We start from the raw sequence: 21,625 nt of genomic DNA on the forward strand, positions 1-21,625 counted from the left end.
ATAATACAATAACTTCACTGTTCTTCACGGGTTCTTAACTAGCCCCAATCCGTACTTAGTAAGTCCTTTATATAGTTACTCAGACGGCTCTAGCGGCTCCGACGGCTTAAGCGGCTCTGGCGGCTCTGACGGTTCATATTATCCGTTAAACAGCACCGCCTTATCGATGGGAATATTGTACACATACATATTTATATATATATATCGGAGTTTACTCGCGTACTTCGCGGCACAAATTTTTTTTCGTAACCAATTTGTTTTTCGTATCCCAATTTTGTGGAGGCATAATTTTTTCGCACCCACAATTTTTGTACCCAAACTTTTTTGGTACCCACACTTTTTTTTAAACATAACTCTTTCATTAATTCACCAATTGACTTCAAATTAATTCTGAACATATCTTATGACAACACGGTCTATCTCGACCATCCATATCCACATTACCTACCCCGAGGCCGCACCAACATAGGCCTTGCCCACCCAAAATTGCCGTTTAATTTAACATCTATGCGGCGTGAAGATATGTGTCGGCCTCTCTTCCTTTTAGCTTGACTTTTCGAAGAAAAATGAGAGCTACACTACTCGTCCCGGCGTCGGCGTCGGCGTCGCCATTGGTTAAAGTTTTTTTATAAAGTCAAATAACTTTAACACTATCAAAGATAATTAACTCAAACTTGGAATACTTCTTGATGGCAACAAGACAATTGTGTACGTAAAGTTGCATAACTCTGTCAGCATCATTTTTAGAGTTATGCCCCTTTGTATACTTAGAAAATTGAAAATTTTGTTAAGTTTTGTGTTTTGGTCCACTTTATTCCTAAAGTATCAAAGCTATTGCTTTCATACGTGCAACACTTACTAACTATCATAAGGGGACTATTCAGGCAAAGTGATGTAACTCGGAATGACATTTTGACAGAATTATGGCCCCTTTTATACTTAAACAATTTAAAATTTGATTAAGTTTTGTGTTTTGGTCAGTTTTACTCCTAAAGTATCATAGCTATTGCTTTCAGACATGTAACACTCGCTAACTATCCTAAGAGGACTGTACAGGACACGGTACATAACTCTGGTTGGCATTTTGAAGGAACTTTGGCCCTTTTTTGACTTAGTAACTTTGAAATGCACTTTACTTCTAAAGTATCAAGGCTATTGCTTTCAAACTTCAAATACTTTCTTACTATTATAAAGGTTCTGTACCTGGCAAGTTGAATTTAACCTTGACCTTGAATTGAATCTCAAGGTAAAATAAATAAATTTTGCTTAAATTGCCATAAATTGCCACCCCACAATCCCCCCCCCCCAGAATTTCTTTCCCCTTTTTTATGCACCCAGTAGCATTTGAACTGTCCGTCAGTCTGTTCGTAGGTCCGAAAACTTTAACATTGGCCATAACTTTTGCAAACTTGAAGATAGCAACTTGATATTTGGCATGGATGTGTATCTCATGGAGTTGCACATTTTGAGTGGTAGAAGGTCAAGGTCAAGGTCGCCCTTCAAGGTCAAAGGTCAAATATATGGCATCTGTCCGAAAACTTTAACATTGGCCATAACGTTTGCAATATTGAAAATAGCAACTTGATATTTGGCATGCATGTGTATCTCATGGAGCTGCACATTTGGAGTGGTGAAAGGTTAAGGTCAAGGTCATCCTTCAAGGTCAAATTCAAATATCAAATTTTGCAATGTTGAAGATAGCAACTAGATATTTGGCATGCATGTGTATCTGATGGAGCTGCACATTTTGAGTGGTGAAAGGCCAATGTCGTCCTTCAAGGTCAAATGATAAATATATGGTGCCTTTTCGTCCGACCGAAAACTTTAACCATGGTCATTACTTTTGCAATATTGAAGATAGCAACTTGATATTTGGCATTCATGTGTATCTCATAGAGCTGCACATTTTGAATGGTGAAAGGTCAAGGTCATCCTTCAAGGTAAAAGGTCAAGGTCAAAGGTAAAATTTTGCAATATTGAAGATAGCAACTTGATATTTGGCATGCATGCGTATCTCATTGAGCTGCACATTTTGAGTGGTGAAAGGTCAAGGTCATCCTTCAAGGTCAAAGGTAAAATTTTGCAATATTGAAGACAGCAACTCAATATTTGGCATGATTGCGTATCTCATGAAGCTGCTCATTATGAATGGTGAAAAGTCAAGGTTATCCTTCAAGTTTAAAGGTCAAGGTCAAAGGTCAAATTTTGCAATATTAAAGATAGCAACTCGATATTTGGCATGCATGCGTATATCGTAGCCGCACATTTTGAGTGGTGAAAGGTCATGGTCATCCTTCAAGGTCAAAGGTCAAGTTCAAAGGTCAAATTTTGCGATATTGAAGATAGCAACTCGATATTTGACATGCATATGTATCTCATTGAGCTGCACATTTTGAGTGGTGAAAGGTCAAGGTGATCTTTCAAGGTAAAGGTCAAATTTTGCAATATTGAAGATAGCAACTCAATATTTGGCATGCATGCGTATCTCATGGAGCTGCACATTTTGAGTGGTAAAAGGTCAAGGTCAAGGTTATCCTTCAAGGTCAAAGGTCAAATATATGGCTTCAAAGCGGCGCAGTAGGGTGCATTGTGTTTCACGAACACAGCTCTTACAACACTTACAACACTTACCTGACATACCACAATGGACTCCACCAAACCATCCCCGAGGCCGCACCCCAGATACCCCCCCCCCCGATTATTTTTTCCTTTTTTTCTTCTTCTTTTTTGAAATATAATTTAATAAATGACCACACATCCATATAATTCAACCTCTCAACCCCCACACACAAACAGATTTTTTTTTAAACATGGTAAAAAATACACAAATATTTATTTATATTATATTATATTTGAAAGACCGTCCAACCATCACGCCCAAGCTTTTGCTATCAAACTTGAAAAATAATCTTATTAGTTTGTTTTATGTTTTTACAAATGTTCAATAGATTGTGAAAAATATACCTGAACTCAAAATTGTCTATAATGTACCACTTCTTTAAAACATAAGCGATCAATATGTTTCAATTATTGTCCCCTTCCAGTTAGAATATTACTATATTACCTTGACCTTATTGAATATGAACAATTTCCCCACTATACTGTCAAGCATTCGAAAAGTCGAGCGCGCTGTCTTCTGACAGCTCTTGTTAGATCTGCTTTCTGATCATATTTAAGGGACCTTTTCACGTGTTTGTAAATTGACAAAATAAAAAATGTGTTTCAGATTTGCAAAGTTTTCGTTGTAGTTGCGATAATTGTGAGGAAACAGTTATACTAAACATTACAATGTTATAATATATTCATTATATGCATCTTTTGATGATTTAAAAAAATGAAAAGTGTTTGCAACGCGAAACGATTGATTAATTTGGAGAGTTATGTTGTTGTCGTTATATTTGTGACACTACTAGGATTGCTTATATAAAGTATATAACTCATTGTATGAGCACAGATGGTCGAGTGGTCAAAGCGTCAGACTTTTACCCCAGGGATCAGTGGTTCATGCCCAGTTGAGGGTTACTTTTTTATGACCCCCTTCGAAGAAGAGGGAGTATATTGCTTTGCTGGATGTCGGTCAGTCGGTCTGTTGGTAGACCAGTTTGTTTCCGATAAATAACTCGTCAAAGATTTGGCCGATTGCCTTGATACTGCACATGTGCATTGGCCTTGGGCAGTAGATGACCCCTATTGAAATTGGGGTCACTAAGTCAAAGGTCAAGGTCATTGTCACAATAAGTGTGAAAATCGTTTCCGATAAATATAACTAACCAACGAATTGACCGATTGGCTTGATACTTTACATGTGCATTGGCCTTGGACAGTAGTTAACCTTTATTGAAATTAGGGTCACTTGGTCAAAGGTTAAGGTTACTGTCACAATAATTATAAAAATCGTTTCAGATCCATCACTCGTCATTCAATTGACCGATTCTCTTGATACTTCACATGTTCATTTTCGTTGGACAGTAGATGAACCCTATTAAATTTTGGGTCACTAGGTCAAAGGTCACAATAAGTGTGAAAATTGTTTCCGATCAATAACTCGTCAACAAATTTACAGATTGACTTGATACTTCCCATGTGCATTGAACTTGGATAGTAGATGATCCCTATTAAAATTGGGGTCACTAGGTCAAAGGTTATGGTCACTGTCACAATTGACACAATAAGTGGGAACATCGTTTCTAATCAATACATCATCAACAAATGGACCGATTTGCTTGATACTTCAAATGTGCATTGGCTTTGGACAGTAGATGACCCCTATTGAGAGTGGGGTCACTAGGTCAAAAGTCAAGGTCACTGTCACTATAAGTATGAAAATTGTTTCCCATCATTAACTCGTCAACAACTTAACGATCGGTTTGATACTTCACACATGTATTGGCCTTGGAGAGTAGATGACCCCTATTGAAATTGGAGTGACTAGTATAAAGCCTGGTTTCGAAGGCATATGTCTCCGACTGTGGAACTCTTGTTTCTCTTTGTTTAATTTAAAAAAAAATTACTGTAGCTTTTGAGATCCAAAGTTTACATTAATCAATATAACGCTTTTAATGATAGATTTCAATACATACCAAAATCTGTGAAAAGGTCCCTTTAATCCGCTTGTGGAGATTTATTATAGGCAGTTCGTGGACAGAATACAAAAAACAAGCTAAAGTGTCACAAAGTTCATGAATAAAGAACTGAACAAGAATTTCCAAAAGAAATAGCAAGAAGAGTTTAGTTGGCTTTAGTATTATTGTTGAAAATATAGAGTTGAATTGTTGGCGGTTTCCTATTTGCTTTATACTCAAAAGGGTTACATTTTGTTTAGTTAAATAAGTTCAAGTTTAAGTTAATTTGCTTTTGTCTGAAAAGAATTGAAAATGTCCCCAAGTTTTCTTGAGCTGTTAGACATGTGTTCCCTCTTTTGAGACATTGGCAGAACACCGTAAACACCATTCAGTGTTTTTCCTTATTTCTTTTGCTATAAAGGGTCCAATTCATGTAGCCAACATGTACATCGGCTTTCAGAATATTAAAGCTTTAATTAATGAGAAAATAGTTAAAAATATAAATAAAAGTTTCAATAATTGTTTCAATCACTGTGTCAATGCTTTTGCATGTAAGGTTTAATTAAATCAAGATCATCACTTGCTACATTTCTTATTATATATAGTGTGGATGTGAATCACATTTTAAGTCTGTAAATCTTTTTTATATGCAAATTTGTTAGGAAAAGTTCTCCTTCATGATTTATTTAAAAAAAAAACAGCATTCAAACTTGCATACATTTGTTGTTTTTGTATGCAGTTGTGAATGTCTGAGCATCGTGTGCTTTTGGTGAGCTTTTGTTATCGCCATTAGTCGGTCATTTGTCATGCATTGTGCATCAGCAATATTTATCTTATTTACATCCTACTCAAATTATTTTCCAATCTTCATTAAACTTGTCATAATATTTTCTCCCATTTACATAACGGTCAAGTTGAAACTTGGCCATGTGAGGTAAAAAACTAGATTGCAAATTAAAATTAAAAGTAGTAAAAGCTTATTATAACAAGAGCTGTCAGAGGACAGCGCGCTCGACTATTCGAGTGCTTGACAGTATAACGTAAGCCATCATAGGGAAATTGTTCATATTCAATAATTTATTAGACGATAAAAAAAGGAAAAAAAAATATTTATTTTTATTTTGGGGGGGGGGGGGTGGGGGGTGAGAGGGGGGTATAATGTGTGGTGTGGTAATTTATTAGATGATGTTTTTACAAAAAAACTCTTTTTTTTTGGGGGGGGGGGAGGTTGGGGGTGGGGGAGAGATTCTGGGTAGGTGCGCGGGGTATTGTTTGGGTGGAATCCCTTGTGGTATTCAAGTAAGTGTTGTTTCGTCAAAGTAATAATATATAAAGAAGTTATGGCAATTTAAGCAAAATGTTCAATTATCTAAGTGTAAAAGGGGCCAAAATTATGTCAAAATGCTTGATACAGTGGTCTGCTCTTTTTTTTAGGTTGGGGTCATGTTGGTAAACAAGTACGCAACATATAAAAGCAATATGTCAAAGGATATAGGAAATATCAGTTATATGCATATTCTAAGTATAAAAGGGGCAATAATTATGAAAAATTGCTTGATAGAGTTGTCTGCTCTTGTTTATAGGTTGGGGTGATGTTGGTAAACAAGTATTCAAAATATGAAAGCAATATGTCAAGGGACAATGAAAATAAATGGGGTAGTATGAAAACTTTAACATTTGCTGCATACTCTAAGTGGAAAAGGGGCCATAATTATGACAAAATGCTAAATAGAGTTGTCTGATCTTGTTTATAGGTTGGGGTCATGTTGGTAAACAAGTTTGCAAAATATGACGGCAATATGTCAAGGGACAAAGAAACTATTTGGGGTAGTACGAAAACTTAAACATTTGCACGCTAACGCAGACGCAAACGCTTACGCCGACGCCGGGGTGAGTAGGATAGCTCCACTATATATATTTTATATATAATAGTCAAGCTAAAAATGGCCGCCAATGGGTCGGGCAGTTTACCTTATATGGCTGGTCTATAGTTCGACCTTCTCAACACTCTAGTAGAAACATTTATTGTCCAATCTTCTTAAAACTTGATCAGAACATCTTTTCTAACGCTTTCTTGGCTGAAATCGAAAATGGTTGCGGTTCGTTGAAAAACATGGCAGCCAGGAGGCCAGGCAGTTTTCCTTATAAAGTAAAACATTTTAACAGTCTACGCCAAACATGGCCTTACCGACCCAAATTTGATGCTGGCTGAATATTCCGATAGCACCTTATTGAGAAAAAAGACTGCGCATCGATTTTATTTGACAAATGCAGGTCACTATAATTTTTCCTGAAAAATTTACAAAATGTCTGTTTAACTCTAATTATTACATTCAGTAGACAATTTGTTCTAGGGATAGATGGGCCATGTACGAAAATAGTTACAATTGGTACGAGGTATAGTAGTGCTTCTAATGTTCCTATAGTGAAACCTTGTTTGTACTCAACCTTTATGAAAATTGGTCAGAAATTTGTAAAACGATACCTAAGTGGCGTTGGAAAATGGTTACGGTCCGTTAAAAAAACAATGTTCGCCAGAGGGCGGAGCAGTTTTCGGTATATGGCTATAGTTAAACCTTGTTGAAACTCCATGTGCCACATTTATTGCCTTATCTTCATGAAAACTGGTCAGAACATTTGTCTCAACGAAATATCGCCTTTGTATGAAACAGGTCACATGCAGTCAAAATTTTAAAATGCATAAAACACTCTATATTTCGCATTGTTCGTCCTATCTTCATGAACCAGGGTCAAAAACAATTATACTGATATCTCAGCTGAGTTTGAGAATGGTTTCAGCCGATTGAACAATTGGGATGCTAGGGGGTGGGACAGTTTCCTTGAATTGCTACAGTAAAGCCTTGTTAACAGTCTTGGAGTTACAGTTTTATTCCAATCTTCATGAAACTTTGTCTCAACATTTGTCCTTATGATATCTCGACCGAGGTCAAAAGTGTGACATGTTTGGTTAAAACCTAAGTCATTATAAGGTCAAATTTTAGAATATTTGAAACCTGTTTGTTCTCAATATTAAAGTATTTTGTAACAAAACATCCAATCAAAAGGATACCGAAATTAAGAAAGCCAAACCCTAGGACGCTATCATTCTAAACCTTTATTCTGGATGTGTTGAAAATATGATAATTAATATTATTAGTAGATCCATATTGTCATTTAATTTTATACGACAGCTATATTTGTACAGATAGGTTACATCTCATTGTGATAAAACAAAATACATTTAAGTCATAATATAAATGATGCAGAAACATATTCGTGCACTCAAAATGAAGATGTACAGTCCAACCTGAGAACAGCAGTATGTTCAGGGAAATGGCAGAAATGGTCGTTGAAGACAGGTGACGGCTGTTCTCAGATGACCACTTTTCATATGGTTGGTCAGTTGGTAGAATTGCATTGTCTTATCCACAAAGTTGTTTGCACATAGTGAAATGTTAGCAAAGTCTCATAGCCGATGAAAAGGTATAATTAAGTTAATTATTTCTATTGAATACATCGAATTAAGATTTTAAACATTAATTTAAACTTATTGTTTTAATTGTTGAAACTTATTGTTAAACATATTAAACTATCAATGAAAATATTTTTATTTACTCCTGGTTGGTTAGTTGGTTGGCCAATCAATATTTAGTATATTGCCCATTTCTCATTAGTACATGATCTTTTGGATTAAATGATCATAAGTTCTATTTGTTATGTCTCAACTATCAAGTATGGTGCTCTCTTTATAGTTAATGTCACATTTAATTTTACTGAAATGCAGCCTTTATTGTCATCCAAAAATCACATTCTCTTATTTCATAGGGATATAGTGTCACCGTTAATTCTTAGGGATATAGTGTCACCGTTAATTCTTATGGATACAGTGTCACCGTTAATTCTTAGGGATATAGTGTCACCGTTAATTCTTGGGAAATAATGTCACAGTTAATTCTTAGGGATTTAGTGTCACCGTTTATTCTAAGGGATATAGTGTCACCGTTAAGTCTTAGGGATATAGTATCACCGTTAATTCTTAGGGATATAGTGTCACCGTTAATTCTTAGGGATATAGTTTCACCGTTAATTCTTAGGGATATAGTGTCACCGTTAATTCTTAGGGATATAGTGTCACCGTTACTCCAGCGAGGATGAAAACAGTTGTGGCTGTGGCTCATGAAGACATGAGAAAGTCTCTCAACATTGTACAGGTAACCAGTTTAACCAGAAGGCATATGTGAAATTGAAATATAATATCGTCTAATTGGTGTTAAAAAGATGCCATTCAATTTCAATGGCACATGGTACCTTTTTGCACTAAGAGGGCATATCCACTCAGCATAAATTCAAATACACCAAATTGCACCATGTACAATTGTTTTACTCTATTTATTAGATATTTAGCTGGGCCATAGTAAGAAATTATTCGAAACGTATTTCAGTATTAACATGTATACCCCACAGAGAGTGTCAGTCTTGGAGTCACTCTGTCTGTTCATTGGTTTGTCTGTTTAAATGTTACAAGTTTGGAGCAAACTGTTTCTACCTTTCTCAAGCGAATAAATTGTATCGCCATGTATGTATGCACAATACTTACCTCATCCCCAATGATCTGTACAGTATCGCCTTGTATGTATGCACAATACTTTCCTCATCCCCAATAATCTGTACAGTATTGCCATGTATGTATGCACAATACTTTCCTCATCCCCAATTATCTGTACAGTGTTGTCTTGTATGTATGCACAATACTTTCCTCATCCCCAATGATCTGTACAGTATCGCCATGTATGTATGCATAATACTTTTCTCATCCCCAATGATCTGTACAGTATCGCCATGTATGTATGCACAATACTTTTCGCATCCCCAATAATCTGTACAGAATCGCCATGTATGTATTCACAATACTTTTCTCATCCCCAATGATCTGTACAGTATCGCCATGTATGTATGCACAATACTTTTCTCATCCCCAATAATCTGTACAGTATCGCCATGTATGTATGCACAATACTTTTCTCATCCCCAATGATCTGTACAGTATCGCCATGTATGTATGCGCAAAACTTTTCTGATCCCCAATGATCTGTACAGTATCGCCATGTATGTATGCACAATACGTTCCTCATCCACAATGATCTGTTACACTATCGCCATGTATGTATGCGCAAAACTTTTCTCATTCCCAATAATCTGTACAGTATTGCCATGTATGTATGCACAATACTTTTCTCATCCCCAATGATCTGTACAATCCTGAGTTATTTGCTCTTAAATGTGTGCATAACAAAGTGCTTATTGAGGCTTAAATTAGGCACAATCATTTTTTCTTAATCAAATATTCACCTTCTGTTCTTTGAATTTACCATCTGAAGGGCTTTGCAGCCTTACGCCTAAAGAAAAAATGACACTGTCAATATAGCTGCCTAACGGGTTCAGGTGTTTCATTCACGTTTAAATATACAACCTCTGTGCTGTTCAGGTTGTTGATAGATTTTTTGAAAATTTCAGACTGAACTATTTATTCTAAGATGTAAAACGACACCACCTATTAGACGCACTTAAAAAATGCAGGCACTAAAAGAAATATGTGGAAAAAGAAATTGAATTCAAATGAATACACACTTATCATTCCCATTTTATAGGTAGACAAATGGGTCTTATGCCATATGAGGCCAGCTTAGCTCCAGCTCAGCCTGTGTATCCGCCCGGTCTGCCCAAGAGCTACCATGTCCTCTTAAGGGAAAATACAGCATTGTGTGACTGCATATCCAACAACATAGCTCCTGACCGGTGTGTGCAAGCTAGATTAAACCTGGCTCCAAATGGCATTAGACCCATTTTTGGATGACTTCTATATGCAACTTCTACATTCCCCTTACTATATAATAATATAATGTGCTTTGTGATTTGTAGCTTCTAGTTAATAGACTCTTTCTATTTGAGTTTATAAGTAGGTGAAGGTGTGGGGTGATAATACCTATACATGTATAACAATTCACGGTTGTGTTATTAATCACCAGAGGCTAACTTCTTCATTATTATTACCGATTACAAGTTGTTGGGTTCTAGTATTTCTTAAAACAAATGTTTACTGTCTGTCTACATATCTGAGGCAAATCGACAATTTTGAACAAGGACATAAAAAACTGTGCCATTTGTTTGCTATTCTTAAGATTATTCAGATTCTGAATGTTCTGTTCACTCTCCTACCAATGTAACTGGTTTACCCCCAGTCTTTCATTGTTTCCGTGTGACGGCCAAATGTGAATCGTGCGATAACTCTTAAAGTTCTGAATTAAGCTAGGTTGATTTAATTTGCGATGTATACAGGGTGATATGGTGAATATGCACATTATTTTAGTTGTGCCAGACAAACATTGCTATGGTTACATAAATAATCGCAAACTGTATTGAAGATCTGAATCATGCGATAACCTTACTATTCTGCAAACTATGTTGATAAAACTAGCTATGTGGATAGAGGGCTTGGGCATATTCACGTTTATATCTTTAAAAAAAATCTGGATCCTGCAATTTCTCAAAAAGTATGTAAGCTAGCTTGATGAAAGTCAATAGATGCATAGAGGGCCACATGGGGAATATGCTCGCTTTTTTATTAAGTTAAAACAAAAACCGCGACTTTCGAATAACTCATTAAGTACTTTACCCTTTACCACTTAGATATGTATTTATTTACCCTTTACCATTAAGATACGTATTTAACCCTTTACCACTGATATACGTATTTAACCCTTTACCACTTAGATATGTATCTGTGCTGGTTACAGAATTTGTCAATTTTTGCTTCATTTATCTATGTTTCCTGTCTGTAATATATAACTATTGTTAGTTAATAAATTGTATTGTATACTTATACGCATAGAACTTTGTATTGACATTAAACGTATTTCATTTTGATTACTACTAAAAGAAGGAAACAACAGCCTAACTTCGTTAAAGCACCGTAAAATAAATGTCTTTTTTAAGTTGCAGAATATTTGTCAAAAACAAATGAATAATCATAATGATTGTTGCAATTTTTTTTAAACACAAAAAAGTTCATCAGTTGAAATAGAACACTTTTCATTTTGATGTAAGTATTTTAAAGAGGTCATTTAAAAGTTCGGTTTTTAAATCCGTTCATAGATTTTATGGCCGATATAGGCTTCCGTAGTTTTTTTTATTTTTCTACAAATTCTCGCCACCGCTAGAAATCGATTTTGGTAATTTGCGTCGCCCTGGAAGGCGGCGACTAGTATGTCATGCATTTTTTTTCGCTTATGGGAGGAGAAGTTACTTTACGGATCAATGTATATATTTTTGTTTTAAGAATATCTTGCATAGTGGTGATTTTATGTGTAAATTAGTGTAAATAAGTACTGCATTTGTGCCTATTACATTTATTACAACATTTATTGCCAATAATGCAAAGCTAATTGTTTTAATTAATAACTGATCCACAACTGATCACTGGGGAAAGATCACATGGACTGGGCAAATACGCGAAACTTTCTGGTTTTGTATAAAAACAAATGATGTTTTGTATAAAAACAAAACATAATCAAAATATATTTATTTTGTGGTTTTTCTAATTTGCTTATTTAGTGGAGAATCAATGTAGTACGATATTTGACGACCTATCGCGCAAGCAAGTTTATTGGAAGGCGTAATGGTACGAAAACGTACGATGTATTAGTTTATTTATAGACATATAATAACGATCGCTATACACAACTTCACCAAATAGCAGTACATAAGTGAATGTCAGCCGGAATAGCTCTGTTGGGAGAGCGTTAGACTGAAGTTGTTTACGCAACAGTCATCTAAAGGCCCCCTGTTCAATCCCGGATTCCGGCACGAACGGCGGCTGACAATTTTTTCAGCCAGGTTAATAAATATAATAAAGCTTTATTTTATGTAGACATTTTAGAATCCATTTTACAACAATTGGACATTTTTATTAAAATTAATGGATGCAACGTGGTGACAACGTTAATTAAAATTTCTTACATCACTTAAATATCTTATAAAAAAATACACGTGTTTTTATATAAACAAATAAATGCAAACAACACATCTTTTATCCATGTATTTTTATGGTTGTCTATCATAGGCCTATCCCTAATACATATAGAGCGCGAAGCACGACACGTATTATTGATTGTAACAATGAGTTGCGATAAAAGAAGCAGCCGCTTATCAAGTAGGAGCTGTGTCCCAGAAACCCGTTTCCCTAGAGTCAAGCACTTTTCGGAGTTTTTATTAAGAACCACATATAGAGCGCGAAGCGCGACACGTATTACTATCCAGGTGGTATGGGCCCTTTAGCATTATCCGACCATTACGTCCATAGTTATCTTCCTTAGAATTTGAGAAATTTTGAAATCCTTGTTCGAAGTCCAAAATTTTCATTCGATTGTTCCCAAACTTTCACAGGTTTTTTTGTCAATGAGGCCCCAACTCAAACTCTATATGAGCAATATCTGACCATAAGTCCAGAATTATGTCTCTTTGAATTTAAAAATAAATGTGAAAAACTGCTTGGTAAGGTGATTATGTCAACATTTTTCATCAGATTCTTTCCAAACTTACAGTGTCTTCATATCAATGAGCATTTTTACCTCCTTTAAAATGAGAAACATCGGGACAATAAGTCCAGAATTTGTTTCTATGAAATTTGACAAAATAAACAATTTCCACTTGTTTAAAAGATTTCACAACTTTCGTCTGAATCTTTCCCAACTTGTTAAGTGTTTTTATATCAGTATAACTCAAACCCTTTTGAAAATGATGAATATCGGAGCAATAAATCTATTATGATCTTTTACTGAATTTCAAAGTATTGTGAAATGCAGCTTCTTTATACAATTTACAGTTTTCATTCATTTTTTTTTTCAAACTTTTACAGTGTTTTCATATCAATGAGTACTCAACCCCTATCGTAAATGAGCAACGTAAGAATAAGTTCAGAATCATCTCCCCTTGAAGTTGAGAAAAATATGAAATATATATAAAATGTATCTCAATATGTGAAATGATTTACAATAAAAATGAATTTTGTATACAGAAGCAAATTTCTCCGTGTCCAACTTTCGCAGGGAGACAACTCGCGCACAACAATAATACGGTACATATTATAAATAGTAACTGATTAATATTTATGGAATTTATATTGTGTTATTTATTTTTATTTCTATTGACATTCATCTGCACAAAAATGTTCGGTATAATATAAGAATTAGAAAACCTCACTTTAGGCCCAATGGCAGAATAGTGACCAGCCAGGCAGCCCAAAATAGACTATCGGTAGTATATGGACTCCAGGGGTGGCAGACGATTCGCCCCGACGCACTATTGTCCCATCCTGAAAATACCGATTCGCCAACCGATCCGCCCCGTTATCGCCCCCGATCCCTATCAGACCGCCCCATTATAAATGTATGTGTGCTTAGGTGTCCATTAAGGCTTGAATATGTAGTTGTATCAAAAAAATAAATCATTATCTTTGTAAAGAACAAAAAAAATACCATTAGCAGACAACAAACATGCGAATTTACGCTCAATTAGCAGCTGGTTTTAATTGGTGTCTGCAGTTTTTATGTCGGATAAATGATTGATAATTATAGGTGCGAATTGTAGTGTTCGCACCACAGGTGATTAGCGTGTGGCTATGATATCAATTAGTGAAAACATCATTTTGAATGATAAATAATTATATTACAACGAAAAATCAACTTTTCTGAAAAAAATCACTATATATATATATATATATATATATATATATATATATATATATATATATATATATATATATATATATATATATATATATATATATAAACAAGGTATTCAACTCGAAATCACCCGAAAACAGGGCGCATCGCTTTAAACAGACATTACTTCATCAATTATGCAGCGATGTTCACGAACCCGGTCTTATTTAACGCAGAAATGAATTTCTTTTCTGGAAATGTATATATCTTGTTATATTTCTACACATGCTGAGTCAAATTGAAAAAAAAAATGATACACAATTCGCTTGACCTAATTGAAGGCGATCAAACAGTATTCATTAATGAAATCTCCAGGTGTAAAGACACACCTTCGCATTGGACCAATGAAATCACTTGTGTGTTTAAAATGTCAGTTGAAATGTACGTAAACAAAGGTTTCAAACGGCGCTGGACAGTTAGTTGTGATGCATAATGCAACGGCAAGCACGGTACGAGTTTTTTCATACGTTTTATTGAATTCTGGTATCGAGGTCCGTGAACTATGCAGGGAAAATGCCCTTTACTCTGTGAAGATTTCTGTTGAAATCCTGTCTGATCGATATCAAGTGGGTCACGCGAGTTGTGTTACGTGTTATTTCATAAAAGTTGACCCAGTATTTGTTAAAATATTGCAAGACATGAACATTTCCAGAAAGGAAATTAATTATGCGTTGAATAAGACCGAGATCGCGAAAATCGCTGCAAAATAGATGAAGTAATGGCTGTTCAAAGCGATGCACCCTGTATTTGGGTGATTTCGAGTTGAGCACCTTGTTATATATATAAATTTGATAGTGATTTTTTTTCAGAAAAGTTGATTTTTCGTTATAATTTGATTATTTATCATTCAAAATGATGTTTTCACTAATTAATATCATAGCCACACGCTAATCACCTGTGGTTCGGACCAACAGAATCACCTCGAATTAACGATTTCTTCGGTTTAACGAAAGTTTACATTAAACAAAGAAGAAACACAATCGGGACCCAAAACGTACTTCGAGGTAACGGTGATTTCGGATTATCGGTGTTTGAAATAACGGTGTTGAACTGTACAAGTTACAAATGTCACATGTGAATATACAGGCAAAAGGGTTGGATAACAAGTTTTAATAACATTAGTAGAACCTCCCTTTTAATTGCTGAAGTTTTGATTAGAATAGTGGTTGTATAGTCTAACATTTGAATTGTGTAACTAGATGAATGTAAGCATTGCAAAAAACCATTTCATACTTTGTCTCCAAAATGTACCGTGTTGTTTAGTGATACAATTATCACTATTGAATTAGGATGATGAATCTATGTATAAAAACAATGACATAAATGGAGCTAGTTCGTGAGGTTTGTTATCATGAATAATTTATTTTTTTTTAATATTGTTTAAATTTACAGTGTTGACTTTTTTAATTAGCGAAGAATTTTCAACGAATAATTTGTTATTAATTTTGATATTTTTTTAACATTTATTAGTTAAATACAACGAAATTTTTTCAAACTCAAATGAAGATACAGAAAACGAAAATTTACGAATACATTTACTATTGAATATCCAGTCCTTTTCCGCTCTATGCCACGGGTCCGAATATCGGCCCCATTCCCAATGCAAAGCAGTTGTTTTTTCCCAAATGAAAAAAATTCCCAATTCCAAAAAGATTTCTTTTTAAACCTTTAAATATATAAGTTAACCTGATCCAGTGTACAAAATATAAAAAATATTACATAATTGAATTATCTGTTGCCTTGAATTTGTTTTCAAAACAGTATAAAATGTTTAATTGATTATTTAAGACTTTCCTTATTTTCCTCAAAATCCGGCATATCACGCGATTTTTTACCCTCAAAATAGACCAGGCCCTTTCCCCAAAATCAGATAAAAAAACCTGCACTTATCACACACGTTCATAATATTTTGTAAAATTTTAATCATATGTTATCAAAATAGTCGTTATTTACCAGTTAACGGCTTCTTTGAAATATAAGAAATCCTATTTACATGCAATTAATTTTTTCCAATTGAGCCAGTTTTGCGATAATTTTTTTCCCAAAATGGTGTTTTTCACGACACGAAATTCCCAAAATTCCAGTGTTGCGTTTTCCCAAAACGGAGTGGAAAAGGCCTGATATCTGTTTCTTTTGTTTTCTGAAATATGCTTATTGAGCTACATAAAACTCAAATGAAGATACAGAAAACTAACTTTTACGAATACATTTACAATTGAATATCTGTTTCTATTGTTTTCCGAAATATGCTTATTAAGCCACACAATAACAGATTTCCAGATTTAATTTACGTAACATTCACATACGCCATGATAACAGGAAAAAGAATTTGGCTACAGCGGCTGTCAACCCGGCCGGTAGAGAATTTGCAAGTATATGTATAAATTGTGCATGACACGTGTATAACATATGCCCCAGTCTCTGTGTGATTCTTCCGCTCATATGCATTTAGAATAGAATTGACGGAAATGTCAAATAATGCATTAAATGATAATGCCTCATATCAGACAAGAAAGCGAGCTTGCGTTTGGCAACTTTGTAAAAGCCAATAATTTTCGTTTGTATGTCGTCTACTTTAAAAAGATGTATAAATATGCATGTACTGTTGAATTATATGTTAAAAATAATTCACTGGCTAACGTGTTATGTTATATCAAGCCTTTGAAACAGTGTTCATACTGTGATAATTTGAATATGTTACATGCAACTTGAAAATTAATTTCAAAGTATTTAACCCAATGGAAGTGTGTGTAGCGTGTTCCCGTGGCATCCGGCGCCGGCAACATGGAATTGCCTGCGTTGCATGTAGCCGTCTTACGCACAAGTCCTGTTTTTGTATATATTTGTACACTGATGAATATACGCATCGAGTTGTTTGTTCATGCTTGCTTGCTACATGTATCCCAATAGTTAACTCATTCTGACTAAGTGACGCATTGAGTCGTGTGTTTTTTTTTTCAAATCAAGTCCATCAAGTTTATTTGCCAATATAGAGCCCACAAATAAACATTTGTCTTTGTGTCAATGCAAACATTTAAAAAAAAAACGTGTTGATTTCTGACATTTGAGCTAATGTCCGTTTTTTTAATCGACGTCATTGTCATAGAACTTGATAATTGGATTTGTTTTCACAAACATTTTGTAACTTGGATTGTCCAGGGACATATATAACATAATTCTCATTAAGCGTCCGTGGATTATCCGATTATCATATAATTTTAACCACTACATCTTCAATTCAACATAAAAAATGCATGAAAAGATTATAAAAGAGCTCTCCGAAATCAAACGCCCATTAGGATAGAATAAAAGAAATACACCTTACTATTATCGTAGAAGGAATTGTATTCGATTCTGTTTATCTAACAAGTATTCTAAAGTTTAATATATTGAGTGTGATACGTGAACCAACGCGTATAGTATTTTTTTTTAACAAAACGAGTTCTGATTATGATTTCATTTGTCACACATTCAATCACCGTGTGTTGATGGACGAGACGTTATAAAAGGCTTCCTGCGTTAATTTGATTATCCATTAAATCAGGTAGATACTTATCACGCTATTACTAAAAGATATGTAACATTACAGATGTTAATCATTCAAAATAACGACGCACACGAATAATATTTTCATACCTACTCAACAGGGTTGTAAAAATATAGGGCACTGATATTTAAGGTATGGGGCGAATCGGTTATCGCAGATGGGCGGGGCGATGTGAAAACCTGATGGGACGAACTGAATTGCAGGCGGGGTAAGCTAGTATGGGGCGTATTAGTGATGGGGCGAAACATGGTACACCCGATCTCAGCCTTCGGCTTCGGTCCATATACTATTTGGGGCTGCCTGGCTGGTCACTATTCTGCCATAGGACTTTCAGTGAGGTTTTCTATTTCTTAAATAGAGACGGGATTTAGTCTGTTTGTTTTGTTCCCACCGGTGTCATTATTGTATGCCTACTTCCGGTTATCAGTTTACGGATTTTTCAATATACTTAGGGGGAAAAAAGACATCAGACTTATGAGTTTTTCGCGAGGTAATCCAAGAGGCAGAGGTTTTTCACAACCGTCTGCGTCTTATGCTAATGCAGGATCGTATTATCAGTACGATAATGCGGAGGACGAGGCTTCTTACGAGTACTACGAGAACCCTACCAATGCCGATGGCGAAGAACTTCAAGAAGGCTACGAGTGCAATCCATCGTATCAATACGATTACGAGCAGGGACAGGACTACTACGAGCAGGATCAGTACGATAATGACGGTCTTGTACCAGAAGCATACACAGATTACCAGGGATACGAGTACCAAGAACAGGAAGCAGGACATGAGAGCACAAGTTACGCTGTTGATGAAGCTATAGCAGAATCTGAATATAACTATGAAAGTGAACAAGTTGGTCAACAGGATTATTATTCCTATTCGACACATACTCCTGGTACTTATTTTGATACTTGGCATGTCAGACAAAGTCCAGAATTTTTTGAAAAATACGGAGCACATGTTTTCCCTTTTTTATAAAATACATTTTTGCTAGATGTCCATCATCTTCGACTCAATGGCACAGAGAAATGAGGCTATGACTAGATACCAAAAACTGTACTGTTTTTGCAAAAACAGTAAATTTACCAAAAACAGTTAGATTATCCACCTTTACATTGTGATAGTGGCGTTAAACTATGATTTTAATGAATGTTTACTCCACTACACATTTAAATGATGCTATATATTAATCATTTCTGTTTTACAAAAAGTATTTTATTCCTGTTTTAAAACAGAAGCATTAAATAATGCAAGGACAAAATATAATACCACACAATACCAAAATCAGTAAAATTATGGAAAACAGTTTTATTTTCCCCCTTAATATCTGGATTGTGACGTTGAATCCTGATTTTAATATTAAATGACTTCAGTACGCCCTTTAGCAAAGTTTTTTATATGTTAAAGACAGTACTTGTAATTAAGTCAATGGAATACTGGTCATCCGTATTCTCGCGGTACTTAACGTTCAAATAAAAATTTAAGTTGAAATAAATACTTTATTGATAAATTATGGACTCCTTTGCGAAGATAAACAACTTTGCCGTAATACCAATCTAAATTTTATTAATATATATAATGTTAAATTTTTGCCAAGCAGTTAATACACCAAACTGTTCACGGATGCGTACAAGACGCCATATTCATATTCTCGCAGTAAGTAGGTCAATGGGCCGTAGTTCACTAAATCACAGTTTACACATGATATCTGCTTCATAGCTTAACTTTGATAAATAGTAACAATAATTATTAAAGATTCAGTTTGATTTAAACATAAACATTAACTTTTTACAATTGTTTGAACTGCACCATAGTCATAATTCTACTCTAGGTGCGGGTGCTTCCTCTTCTGAGCACTTTAACATGTGCAGACTGGGTCAGGTGTACCCAATGTTTACAAACATCACATTGTCCCAATTTGATCAACTTCACATCAAGATATTCTACATGTACTAGTTGTTATGGAAAACTTTGTCTACATGCACAACATAAGTCATCATAATTAATTGATCATCTCACCTTTAAGACACAACCCTTAGGATCATTTAGGTTGATCCAACAGTATTAAATTAAGTGATTTAAGGTCTAATACTTAACATGTGATATGTAACCTAAGTCATGGGTGAAGCTTGTAAAATTTGCATATTAATGAGATCGGGAAAATACGAGCAGACGATGCGTAACCAGTTGAAAAAAAGCTAGAAGTATTTCTCATAGATAAAAATTACAACTTACCAAAATATTGCTAATGATCACTGAAAATACTGTTTTCTGACTGCAAAAAAATTGGGATACCAAATCTGACAGGTAAACAACAGGTTAAAAACACTAACGGGGCGTAATCGAAATACCACGAAAATAGGGATACCGCGAGAATACAGATGCCAACTATAATAGAAAAGAATACATCATCAAAATATATATTTTATTATTTAAGACATTTTAAATATTGGTATTTCTGGTAGACAAAATTAAATTAAACAAACATAATGAAAGTAGCGTTCAGGTTTTTAAAGGTGAAATCAGTGGACCTGTTGACTGCAGGTGACTCAAGATTGATTTTCAAATTAAGGGCACAATACATTGCCATTACATGGAAGGCAAATGTCCAAGCATTGAGTCTGGTACAGGCAATTGTGTCTTGCTCAAGAGTCATACACAGCTTTTCGCGATTCTTAAATGCTCTTTGTCGCTGAATGGGTCAAGGACCCCCGGGTACTACTTCCCCGTCCCGGGAACTTTGAAGTATCCTTCAAAGTACCTCAGTCCTGGGGAACGAGGAAGTATACTACAACGTACCTGGGGTATAGGTAAGTAGTTCCTGGAAAAAAATCGTTATCAAAATTTTTGGAAGCCATTTTTTTTGTACGCAATTTTTTCGGACCCCAATTTTTGGGGGGCATAATTTTTTTCGTACCCAAAATTTAATACCCACAGTTTTGTGTAACAAAATTTTTGTACCCACATTTTTTTCGTACCCACATTTTTCACATATGAGTACGAACAAGAAATATCTTATAAAAAGATATACGGCGTTGATTGTGGTTTGAGTTTGTGAAAGGTAAAGAGTTAAAAAAATGAGACCGAGGATAGCGAATGTCTTTTTCTGTGCAGTTCTTAGCTGGATCACACGCAATACGGGATGTTACGCGGAGTTTTCGCGGCTTATTTTACATAATTACATATTGCTGGTCATAAACCTATAGATACAAAACAGAAAACCAAATGAAGAATGGAAGTGAAATTTAAACATATGAGTAAACCGGCCACACGCGAAGTATCCGTACATATTTTAAATATTTATACGTGCGTTCTTCGAACAAACCTGTTTTAGTGGTTTGTCGGGCATTGCTTTTTGATTCGATTATTAACAGTATCAAGAATCATCGCGCTCATGCTTAATACATTAGGCAATATGGTGGAATAATTCTTGTTAAATTAATTAAAAATAATATTTATCATGGTATTGTTGAAAACACATAAAGAATCTATTATTGACATACCATAATTATATCGCTGAAAATCTTCATTTAACATCTTTTGTGATCTAAAGAAAATCTTAGTTCACCTAGGTCAATATTATATAACAAACTGGCCACGAACTCAGGTCAGCACATAAGCGTCTTCGGACGCAGCGATGACCTGTTAATAAACCCTAATAACTCGCGGGTTAAAATGCAATGCATTAAAGTGAGGCCACGCTTCCACTGCTTTTTATACTTTTACATGTTAACATGTTG

The 21,625-nt window shown here is 35.0% G+C and overlaps 1 protein-coding gene across 11 annotated transcripts in view; it reads left to right on the forward strand.

Moving 5' to 3' along the window:
- Window positions 1–18,271: 18,271 nt before the first annotated feature.
- The window catches only part of LOC127845316 (uncharacterized), a 66,761-nt gene continuing 63,407 nt past the window's right edge, over window positions 18,272–21,625 (forward strand). For all 11 annotated transcript variants that reach the window (XM_052376155.1, XM_052376156.1, XM_052376159.1 and 8 more), the window contains exon 1: window positions 18,272–18,780. In XM_052376155.1, the coding sequence (XP_052232115.1) occupies window positions 18,363–18,780 (418 nt within the window). In that variant the 5' untranslated portion in view covers window positions 18,272–18,362. The remainder of the gene's footprint in view (window positions 18,781–21,625) is intronic.

This window comes from Dreissena polymorpha, chromosome 9, assembly GCF_020536995.1.
Source record: "Dreissena polymorpha isolate Duluth1 chromosome 9, UMN_Dpol_1.0, whole genome shotgun sequence".
Lineage (NCBI taxonomy): Eukaryota > Metazoa > Mollusca > Bivalvia > Myida > Dreissenidae > Dreissena > Dreissena polymorpha.